General features: G+C 43.2%; 1 protein-coding gene across 1 annotated transcript in view; it reads right to left on the bottom strand.

Moving 5' to 3' along the window:
* The window catches only part of TRIP11 (thyroid hormone receptor interactor 11), a 90,584-nt gene that overhangs the window by 28,039 nt on the left and 50,121 nt on the right, over positions 1-12,424 (bottom strand). Inside the window, exons 14-16 of the mRNA XM_006839567.1 lie at positions 9,750-9,913; positions 4,774-4,877; positions 75-174 (exon numbers count right to left, since the gene is read on the bottom strand). Coding sequence (XP_006839630.1) covers positions 75-174; positions 4,774-4,877; positions 9,750-9,913 — 368 coding nt within the window. The remainder of the gene's footprint in view (positions 1-74; positions 175-4,773; positions 4,878-9,749; positions 9,914-12,424) is intronic.

The following is a 12,424-nucleotide window of genomic DNA, read 5'->3' as shown; positions in this document are numbered from 1 at the left end:
ATTCAGTCAAGGAGATTCGATTCTACTACTAGTCTTATAGTAAAAAACAAACAAACAAAAAAAAAACAACCTACCTTGTTTCTTCAGTTCTTCAATTTGTTCTTCCTTCAAATCTAACTGTTCTGTAAGTCTTGATGCTGAATCCAACGCAGCATTCGCTTCATCCAACCGTTCCTTTAAGGGAGGAAAGTTTGTAAAAATAATGTGGGAAAACTGCATATAATAAATTAAATTATGTATAACATATTACATATTTATTATAGGTCTATAATATGGAGGAAGGAGCTCTGGTAGCGTAATGGTTATGAATTAGCTGTGAACCTCAAGGTCAGCAGTTCGAAACTACCAGCTGTTTCACGGGAGGAAGATGAGGCTTTCTGCTCCCATAAAGATTTACAGCCTCAGAAACCCTGTGCAGGGTCGCTATGGGTCGGAACCGATTCCACAGCACAGAACTACCATAATATGGAGGAGCCTTGGAGGCACTGTAGGTTAGGCACTGGGCTGCTAACAACAGGTTGGCAGTTCAAAACTCCCCAGGAAAAAGATGAGGCTACCTGCTCCCAAATAGATTTAGTCGCAGAAACCCTACACAGGATCACAGAGTCAGAATAACTCAATGGCATTGGTTTAGTGATTACCCAGTGTTGCTGTTAAGTGCCATAGAGACAGCTCCGACTCACAAAGATTCTGTGTAGGGTTTCCGAGGAGCAGCTGGTGGGTTTGAACCCTGCAGTTATCAGTCCAGCACTTATCCTATAACACCACACCAGGACTCTGTTATTTACTATCCTGCAGAAATAACAAACGTATTCTACTTTATATTGGAAATAATACAGCTAGAGCGCTCCTTTTAAGCTAGGATGGCTAGACTTCATCTCTCATACTTCGGACATATTATCAGGAGGGAGCAGTTACAGGAGAAGGACATCATGTTTGGTAAAGTGGAGGGTCAGGGAAAAAGAGGAAAACCCCTAACAAGTTGAATTGGTCCAGTGGCAGCAGCAATGCAAACATAGCAATGATTGTGAGGTTGGTGCAGGACCAGACAGTGTTTCATTCTGTTGTACACAGGGTCACTATGAGTCAGTGCTGACTCGATGGCACCTAACAACAACAACAACTTTATATATGGAGTCCTGGTGTGGCGCTGTAGGATAATGCACCGGACCACAAGATTGGTTTAAACTGCTAACCTAGAGGTTCACACCCAGCTGCTTCACCAGCTGCTCCTCAGAAACGTTAGACAGGGTCACAATGAGTCGGAACTGACTCAATGGCACTTAACAACACAAACAGCTTTATAGATAAATATACATAAATGTTCCACTTAATCATTTTCTGTCAACTTTTCCATGTACATGGAGAGCACAGATGCCTCTGATGTGTCATCTTAGCCAGGCTGCAGTCTCCAGCCAGTGAATCCAACAATAGAGCTGTTGTTGTTCCTAATCTGATCAACTGAATGAAGACAGATTACCCTGGATAATCTCGATGAGTCTGACTGAACCAGGGAGAGGCCTGAAAAGCAAAGCTGAGGCTGCCTAAAAAGAGACGGAATTCCTTCTGTGAACAGCAGCGAGGGCCCAGAGAGCTTCATCCTGGGCACCATCTTCCCTGGCCCCTGTGGACAGCAGCTGCCACTCGTGCCTATGAATTCCAGCCTGGCCCTCGCCTGCCCATCTTAACTGCCAATCCTCCTCATTTCGGTCTTGCGTAGCCAGCTCCCACAATCATATTAGCTCATTCCTTTAATAAACCTCATGTGTACATGTATGTGTCTGTACACTACATATCCAGCTCTCTGTACCTATGGAAGAGAGATATACACTATCGATATTATGAGGGAGCTTCAAAAAGGCTGTGGAAGAATTCCATTATCTTTTAACTCCATTTTCCCATGAACCCTTCGAAGGTCCTCACAGTATATAATATCCACATGTTGTATGTATCTAACTCCTGATTCTGCATCCCTAGCTGAACTCAGATATAGTGGAACTGAAATTTATAAGTTTCTATTCAAAATTCACACAAAAAATTACAGCACATAAGACATTTAAATATTTAAATTTTCCAAGTGACTTTTAAACTTTGTACCACTCATACATACATACAACTGCACTAAAACTTTCAAATATCAGCCCTTACATTTGATTATTCTTTTTAGTGTCTGGTTTTCATTGCATTGATTGCAACTTTTATCATTATTCACTCCCTCTTGTTCTTTTTTCTAAATTATTTTTGTTCTTTTTCTAAATTATCTTTCAACTTAAAAAGAAAAAAAACCTAATCTGAAGTCCAGCTCTGACTCTATCTCCCCGGTGTGACATCATGTGCTCTGGTCCCCCTGGAAACAACTCAAGTACTGGAGAAAATACATCTCCCAAATGTAGTAATCAACTGACAAGAAATGACGCATAATGGGCATAAACACACCAAAAAATGTTGAGCCTCATGAGAAACTAGAGAGAGACTGGCATCAATTAAAGCACGTGATGTTATCAAGAGCTAACACGCTAACAGCGCATAGAAGCAACTTAGTACAACCACTCAGAGAACGCCTGCCATCACTGAGAGCCAAGGAAGATGCTGTGTACACACCATGGCTCAGGGATTCCAATCAATATACACAGCTGAAAGGGCCTCCAGCACATGTGAGCACGTGAACAGAAACGTGCATACCCACAGTTTGCAGAGCCAATATCAGGAGCATCTTGTAACGTAAAATGGTTCATTAAATAACCATCATGGGGTGGAGCAGCAGCAGTAAAGATAAAGAACCATCTATACACAGTTGCATGAGTGAATCTGGGTAACATAATACTAACAAAAATAAAAATAAAAAAAACAAGCAAATCACAGAAAGTTTTTCAATTTATGTACAGCTCAAATCCCAATGCTTAAGAGTTCAAAATTGCAAAACCAAATTCTATTGTTTGGAGATGCAAACTATGTGATAAAACCAGCAAGAAAAACAAACCAAAACACCAAACCCACTGAGTCTATTCCAACTCAGAGGGACCCTAAAGGCAGAGGAAAACTGCCCCAGAGGGTTTCCAAAGCTGTACTCATCACGGAAACAGATGGCCACATCTTTCTCCTTTGGATCAGCTGGTGGGTTTGAACTATCAACTTTCTTGTTCACAGTCAAGTACTTAACCATGGCACCACCAGGACTCCCTCTGGTTTGAGACCAAAAACAAAACCAAACCGACTGCCATGAAGTCACTTCACAGTAACCCTATGGGGACAGAGCTAAACTGCTCTATAGGGTTTCTGAGACTAAATGTTTGCAGGAGTCTCGTCTTTTTCCCATGGAGCAGTTGAAGGGCTTGAACCACCAACCTTGCAGTTAGCAGCCCAGTGCTTAACCCACTGTGCCACTGGTGGTGGTGGTGTGCCATGGAGTTGGTTCCGATTCATAGTGATCCTATACGGGTAAGTTGTAAATCTTTATGAGAGCAGAAAGCCTCATCTTTCTCCCACAGAATGGCTGGTAGTTTTGAACTGCTGACTTTGAGGTAAGAGCCCAACTTGTAACCACTATGCTACTAGAACTTCTTACTGTGCCACTAGGACTCCTTGTAAAGAAAACCCAGGGGTGAAAATCGTACCATTTGGGAAGACTGGTTTTCTGTAAGGTGGTAGGAAAGGGACGAACACTTGGCAGGAGCACAGGGTGATACTCTATCAAGTCGGGTGATAAGTACACGGGTCTCTACTCTCTTGTTACTCTTAAATTTTATACGTATTCTCTAAACATTGTTTATAGCCACTCAATATTTAATAAAAATTTTTAAATTCTACAGCAAGTATGCCTTCACTTATCAGGATATTAATGTTCCTGAAATACTTATTCACCTGCAATGACAAGTAAGTAAATTTTATTATTTTCCATCAGTGACTGCCAGAGTCTATTTATGACCCAACAATAAAGAAAAAAAAATATATTTTAAAGGGTGATGTTGCTGTAAAGAAAAAAATTTACTAAGACCACAAATTATTTTTAACCATGCAAAATAGAATACCCAGTATATTTTTTTTTAAAAAAATTACTCAGCTAACATTTTAGAGCATTTGAGTTTGTTTCAGAAACCTCTAAAATATTCACAGTGTGCTGAAAGAATTCAGACGGTCTGCCAGGAGGAACCAGTCACTAGAGAGGGCTATCATGTTTGGTAGGGTGGAGGGTCAGAGAAAAAGAGGAAGACCCCTAGTGAGAAGGATTAACAAAGTGGCAGCATCAATGGGCTCAAGTGTGGCAATGATAGTAAGGTTGGCCCAGGATCAAGCAGCATTTCATTCTGATGTGTATAAGGTCACTATGAGTCAACAATGACTCGATGGTACCTAACAACAACAACAAGATCATATTTGCTGTGTCTACTCAAGGAGCTCTGGTAGTGTAGTGGTTACGAATCAGGCTATGAACCTCAAGGTCAGCAGTTCGAAACTTCCAGCTGTTCTGCAAGAGAAAGATGAGGCTTTCTGCTCCCATAAAGATTTACAGCCTCGGAAACCCTGTACAGGGTCGCTATGAGTCGGAACCATCTCCATGGCACATAACAACAACAACAACAACTCTAGACTAGACGTCCCAGGAAGGAAATCTTACATACCGGTTGACTTTTACACCCCAGCGTGAGGCTGCACGTAGACACTCGAACAAAAAATACTAAATGAAAAATGTGGGAGATCATTTCCAAAACAAAGATTCTACACGTAATTTTCCATGAATAAAAAGATTGACAAAAGAAGATTCTTTCAGCCTACCTGTAATGACACCACTTTTCCCTCCATGTTTTCTGCTTTCTTCCTCCATTCAGCCACCAGCTGGTTTTGCTTTTCTAGCTCGGCAGAATACATAGCTTTTTCCTCTAAATAGAAAAAGGAAATGTTACATCAATATTTTGCAATTGTGTGATATAACTGCAATGCTAAGCCACTTGACATTTTAATAAACCAATAAGAATAGTCTAAAAGGTTTTCTTTTGTAGCTTTTATATGAAGACATTAACTATCTATACCAACCCACCAGAACCTATTGCCAGGCTCAGGCACGTGGCATCGCTGCTACAGTTACTGCCAAGGGAGTCGATCAGCAGTCCTTGTGGCCCCAGAAGCAGAGGGGCTGGGAGAAGACCAAGGGGAGCCGAGACTGGGGGCAGCTCTGGGGCCATGGAGCAGAGCAGCCAGTTGCTTTGATGAGAGAAAAAACAAAACAAAATCCATTGCCATTGAATCGATTCCGACTCATAGCAACACTGTAGGACAGGGCAGAACTGCTCCCTGAGGGTTTCCAAGGCTGTAATCCTTAGGGAAGCAGATGGCCGTCCTGCCCTAGAACTGCAAGGTTCAAGCCGCCACCATTGTGGTCGGCATCAGAGCGCTTTAACACTGCACCACCAGGGTTCCTGGAACAAATTCAAAAGGCTGTATTACTTCTCTCTTTTGCATCCACAGGTATTCAAAGACTGATGGAAGTGCAGCTAGTGCGAAGCAGTGACGCCCGTTTTGCGGCGAGGGAATGAGCAGGACCTGCATGGCCAGGGTGGCAGGGAGCCGGGACAGGGAAGTCTGCAGACAGACAGACAAACAGACAAATGTGGCTTCAGGGGAAGGAGCACTGGCCCAGCACGTAGGCTGTGAGCGAGGCACCCTCCTGGCTTTCTGTACTGTCAGCAGCAGGCATGCTTACCAAGAACCTAAAACAAGAGGAGGCTTCAAAGAGGCTGAGGAAACATGGCAGGAAAAGATGATGGAATTTCCCCACAAACTTTTAAAACTCCCCTTGTAGTGTTAAAAAGACAAAGATGATGTGGCTTTGGCAACAGCACACCTAGCACACATGAAGGGACCGTGAGCACCACCGTGTCATATGTTAAATACCATCGAGTCGGTTCCAACCCACAGCAACCCTGTAGAGGGTTTCCAAGGAGTGGCTGGTGAGCTTGAACCGCTGACCTTGAAGTTCGAACTGACTTTCCAGTCCAGCGCATCAGCCTGGAACACCCACCAGGGCTCCATATTAATCTGCAGAAATTCCAGTCTAGTGCAAAACGGGAAGACTGCAAAGGAACTGCAGGGAGATTTCTATGCATTTTTTCTTGTCCAGAAAATTACTTAATCAGAATGTGTCACTCCACAGAAAGCAAGTGGAATAGAACTTCCTGTAAATCCAACATTTCTCTAACACGACAATGATCCCGGCTAAGCGGTAAGACTCAGGAAAGTAGAGAAATGAGGTCACCGTTCTGCCCATCTCACAGGCTCGCCGCTCTCCTCAGAACTGAAATATTTCCTCTCAGGCAACGTTTTCTCTGTGGCCTCAGCCCCACACCACTCCACAGATCTCATCCTAGTAATGATGGCAATTGGCAGAGCAGCCCTAGAGAAGCCTGACACTTCCAGGATTTCAACCACAGGAGTCGCTCTGAAGGCTGCCAACATGTACAGAGGTCAAGTTTTACTTAGGCTGGACCCCATAAGCCCCCTGTAACTTCCTCATACTCCCTCATGACCTCGCCACACACATACACACCTACTGCCCTTGAGACAACTCACAACGACCCATGCAGGACACAGCCGACTTGTTCTTTACAAGAGTGCACAGCCTCTTTCTTGTTCCCGTGGAGTGGCTGGCGGGTTTGAACAACTGACCTGATGGTTAGCAGTTCAAAAGTTAGCCCACAGAGCCACGAAAGTTTCTTTGTCACCCTTGACTAGGAGTTCGCCCAATGCCTAGCTAAGAGACCCTTAATAAGTAATGAGTGGACAAGCAAGCAAATGGATGGGTCTAGAGGATACACAAGAGACTGGGGAGGCAGGAAACCAAAAAGCTTATTTGGTGCTTGAGGTACAACTGCTCTGGTCCTTGTCTGTGACTCCAGAAAAGTTCTTTCCATGCGGATTAGAGAATGTCATTACTCCCAACTTAGATCAGGGTGGGGAACCTTTTCCCTGGCAAGGGCCATTTGGGTATTTATAACAGGGGTGGGGAACATCGTGGGCCATAGAAAGCCCTCAAAAGTATTTGGTCTGGCCCTGCCAAGGTAACCACCGTTCCAGCCGTCACGAGAGGTGAGTCCATCAAATGCTGAACCAAATATGTTGTTGCTGTAAAATGTCATCGAGTCAGTTCTAACCCATAGGAACCCTGTACAGGGTTTCCGAGGAGCAGCTGGTAAACTTGAACCACCGACCTTGCAGTTCAAATGGCTCTGCAGTCTGGTGCATTAACTCCCTAACCAAACATAGCTAACTTTTAAGTTGATAATTGCATATGGCCCACAAATGATGTTATATTTGTCCAAATTGCCCATGGCAGAAAAAAAGGTTCCCGCCTCCTTATTTGGAGGCCTGGTGTGGCACTGTGGGTTAATGTGCTACACTGCAAAGTTGGTCTGAACAGCAAGGTTGGTGGTTCAAGCTCACCAGCTACTCCTCAGAAACGCTATGAGTCAGAATCAATTCAATGGCACTTCACCACCACCACCCCTGATTTATAACATCATCTGTGGGCCTTACAATATTATCAACTTAAATTAGCCTGCTAGAACTTGACCTATACTTATGGATGTAGTAGCTCCAAAGAGGGAACAAAAATCTTTACAGTGAGGATCATTCCCACTCCCTCAGTACACAGGATTGACTGGGATGGGCAACTTAAAAGAGATTGGCTACCTAAAATGGGGGGGACTACAAAAACAAGATGTGACTGGCTTACAAGCTTTCAAGAGGGAGCCTAGTTCCAGAAGTGCGGGGAAAGTAGAATCTCCACTGAGTGGTTTCCAACCTATCTGGATGGGGCTGATGAAATGAGATTGGGGATAAAACTCTTGTTCAATAGCGAATAACTGCTATCAGGACTGACTGTGAGTGTTAGAAATGTACAGGTAGATGTTTTGTTACAAAAGGAGGGGAGTGGTTGATTTTGCAGTCCAGGAGCGCAGGTCCCTGGGACCATAAACGGAGAAGAGCAGAGCAGATTGCGGGACCCTAGCCAATGAAACAGTGACACCAGAGATGGAGGCAGAACGATGACATGGAGAGATAGAATGGCTGGGGACTCTGGACTCAGGGAGGGAGAGGGTCTGTATGCTGATGGCCGAGGGGCAGGCTTGTGGGGTATACCTTTTAGTTGTTTGATAATGCATGGAGGGGATTGTAACCATTGCAATGAAACGAAATACGATAGGATGAATGTAAAACTAATGTTCTCCCATGTAAACTATTACATAATTCACAATTTAAAAAAACAACAACACATTAGCCTGCAAGCAATGACTCAAAATTCGAACCGAAATGGAAGGATTCTTCATATCCAGGAACAACCTTGCTTCCTCAGTGCACTGGGTTGATAAGAGACGAGAAATTGAGGCACTGGCTTTAGACACCAAAAATAAGGAGGCTACAGAGGTATGAAGTGGTTGGCTTATAAGCTTTCATGAGTGTGCTTAGTTGTAGAATGAGGGGGAGACCTAGAGAGCAGAAAGGATAAGAAAACAGGATCCTTCAATGTGCTGTCTACAAGAGACACATCAAAAAGATGGAGACGGCCTAAATGCCCATGAACAGAAGAATGATTTTTTGGTGCGTACACACAATGGAATACTACAAAACACTGAAGAATACTGATGAATCTGTGAAACACCTCGCAACATGGCTGAACCTGGAAAACATTATGCTGAGTCAAATTAGTCACAAAATGACAAACACTGTATGAGATCAATGTTGTAAAAAGTTAAAAAAAAAAAAAAAAAAGCCTGCTATATTTGGTTCAACATTTAATTAACTCACCCCTCATGTGATGGCTGGACCTGCAGATGCCTTGGCAGAGCCAGACCAAATGATTTCATAGGCCTTATATGGCCCAAGGGCCAGCCATTTCCCACCCTTGGTCTAGATGAAGCACTGAGAGCAAGTTAATCTAGACTGATGAGAACTCTGGAGAGCGTTGAACCTCCACATCAAGCCATCTGCATTGGGGTGTCTACCTTTGGTACACACCTGTTTCATTTATCAGACCCTTACATTTCACTCTGTATTTCCCCAACTCTTATACTAATTGGCAATAATATAATACAAAAACAAAGTTTTAATAACTACTAAATCGGTGTATCATCTCTAGTCTTCACTATAAAGACTCTAACGTGTCAGTGGCGGTGGTAGTTAGGGTTTTGCGTCAGCGTGGCAGGGCCAGGCTTCTCAGAGGCTAAGCAGTTAAGATATAGTCATTGGCCCCATGATGAGATCTAACATGATGACACAATGATTCCCACGATGTGATCTGACCATCCTACGTGTGGTAAATCCTCACTTCTATGGTGTTAATGAAAAGCCAGAGGTAATCTATAGGATTAGGTAGTATCCTGATCCAATCTCTTTTGAGATATAAAAATGTTTATAAACAAGTAAGCAGAGGGACCTACTACCACCAAAAAAGAGCTAGCAATAGAGTGTGTCCTTTGGCCCTGGGGTCCCTGCACTGGGAAGCGCCTAGACCCTGGGGAAAACTGATGCCAAGATGCATGGAGCTCTCCAAGGAATGCTTGCCTGGAGAAGCTGGAAGGAGACAAGGGCCTTTCATCAGAGCCAGTGCTTGTCTGACTGCTTGTCTCCTAGCCTGTGAGAGAATACATTTCTGCTGTTCCAGCCATCCACTGTGGTATGTCTGCTATAAGCGTACAAGAGGACTCCAACAGCACGAAATGCCCATCCATCACAGAAAGCCTGAACACACAACTCACCCTGCTGGAAATGCTCGAGCACCATCTGCAGGTTGGCCAGTGACAGGGCGTACTGCTTCACCTGCTCCTGGGACATGGACAGCTGCAGCGCCGTCTCATCCCTCTGCTTGGAGACCACAGTCAGCTGCTCCTGCAGGGATTCCACCTGCACGCTGGCTTGATGGCTTCAACGAAAAGGAAAGTCAGCCCATCTCCATCTATTTACTGCGACGAGCTGAAACACCTTCCCCACCTTGCCGGCACTGAATTTAAGCGAGAGTCAAAGAAATCCAGAAGGGTTCCTATGATCTTTATTCTCCCTTTTTAAATTAATTCCATTTTCCTTCTGGTAAAAGCGACTTGGAACAAATGACAATCATATTAAAGACAAAGAATTAGGCTAACCAAGCAATGCCAGCAGAAGAAAAAAAATTACAAATACCTTGCAACTTTTGAGTGTCTCGGCTAAAACTCTAAAAATAAACTTTAACACAGTTGTAAATCTACAAGGAGTCTTACAGATCATGTTGCCCAAAATCTAAACAAAATGGATTCAATGACACACTCTTGCTTTTGATACTGATAATCATGGGGAGCTCCCTACTTCCCAGAGGCTATCTCACAGCTGAACTGCTCTGATTACTAAGTATTTATCTTTTACCACCATCTTTCTTTCCGCCTATATTACATATAATAATACCTACCTGTGTCCCAAATAATATATAGTACCTTTCCTGGCTTGTCTCACAGATGCAAATCCTTACTGTATAATCATATACAAAATGCTGTAACTTTTCTGGGGTTTTAATACCAAGTTCAATTCTTATTCAAGACTAGCCAATTAAAGCCTACTTAGACAGCTCACTTTGAAGCGATTTTGTCCAATGGCACCCTCTTGTGGAGAGAACAGTATACTGAGAGTCCGGATGAACTCTGCCCCTGGACTTTATTGTACTTTGTTAGCAAATCACTCAAAGTGATTACAAGCATGAAATGAGGTGTGACTGCATTCACCAAGTGAATAAATACCAGGTGTCACTCCTGGTAAGGAAAGGTTCCAAACACCATAATCTGGTTTGTAGATTCGAGTTACTCATACAACAAACATTGACTGATTACCTTTTACTAAACTATGTGCAAGAATAATATATGCCGTGGGAGGGGTACAAAATGAAGGTAATTATCCTTGCCCTCAGTGACCTTATATTTAATTGGGTGGGAGACAGCATAAGACAAGGCAACCACCACTGAAGTAAAATACAGGGGACCCAAGCATTCAAGCAAAGTATGATGTAGGGTCAAAGGTGAAAAATCACAGTGGAGTGTGTTCTTGAATCTGAGGAGTGGGGATGCTAACTACAGCCCCTTCCTGAAAAAAGTGATATGTGAAAGACAAGGAGAGGTCACAGGAAATTCTACGGTCAGGCCTACCCCTTTAGGCAGAAGAAACAATATGGGGGTGGGGGGGGGGGGGGGGGGGAGGAATAAGAAAACAATACGGGAAAGTACTGCTCCCCATGAAGAATGTGGCAATCCAATTTAGATGGATAGAGAGGACAGTGCAAACGAAGGTAAAGACAGCTAGGTCACCCGGGACCACATCAAGATTCTAGACTGGCTTTCAAGCAAAGGAGAAAACACAATCAGGGCTCTACTGAAGGACGGTTGTTAAGAAGAGCAAATGAAAAGTAGCAGAGACTAGAAACTACTTAATTTGAGAAAATAGGACCTGAAAATTCAGAGTAGAAATCATAAATTTTATAGCTTATAAAATTTCTGCCAAATTTTGTGTGGCATTTCTGCCAAATGTGAAAAAGACACACAATCTTTCACTCATTGTTTTAATTCCCGTTTTAAACAAGTGTTCCTTTTGAGGCTGAAAGTATAGTAACACCCCCAACAGAAGGGGGAAGGGGAGTTCAGATGCATTCTCTACCACACTGTAATCTTTTTGCAGAGACCATATCTACCATCACCTTAAATCTCCCTCCGCATCATACACAGTGAAAGATAAAGACAAGTACTAGCATACTGACTAGTGAAAACACACACAGACAGACATGACCTTTCAGGAAAGCAGTTACACCTCAAAAGTGTTTTAAACACCCTTTGACTAAGCAGTTCCATTTCTTAACATGCGTGCTACGGAAATAACTAAGTATCAACACAAAAATATATGCCTTCATATATCATATGACAAACAGCAGTCTGAGCAATTTTGGAAAAGTTGAAACACCTTTCAAGTGTCCAATAATAAATGACTATGAACTCTGGTAGAGTAGTGGTTATGAATCGGGCTGCTAACCTGAGGGTCAGCAGTTCGAAACTCCCAGCTGTTCTGCGGGAGAAAGATGAGGCTTTCTGCTCCCGTAAAGATTTACAGCCTCAGAAACCCTGTACAGGGTCGCTATGAGTCGGAACTGACTTGACAGCCCTTAACAACAAGAACATTAGCCACAGAACGCAGACAACTGATACACTGACAAAAAGGTTTCAAAGAGTATGAACAGTTAGGATCTCAAATTTGTTTTTCATAAACCTATATCAATATATGCTTACACATATAAAAACAGAAAAGGCACACAAACAGAGGATCTCTGGGTAGCTGTTGTGTGGGAAGAGGGAATTGTGGCTTTCTGTTCTTTTGGTCTGTCGGATTTTCCAGAAGATGGTAACATGATGCTTTGGTTATAAAT

This window comes from Chrysochloris asiatica, unplaced genomic scaffold, assembly GCF_000296735.1.
Source record: "Chrysochloris asiatica unplaced genomic scaffold, ChrAsi1.0 scaffold00025, whole genome shotgun sequence".
NCBI classification, from domain to species: Eukaryota; Metazoa; Chordata; class Mammalia; order Afrosoricida; family Chrysochloridae; genus Chrysochloris; species Chrysochloris asiatica.
This window is presented reverse-complemented; position numbering and strand designations above follow the sequence as displayed.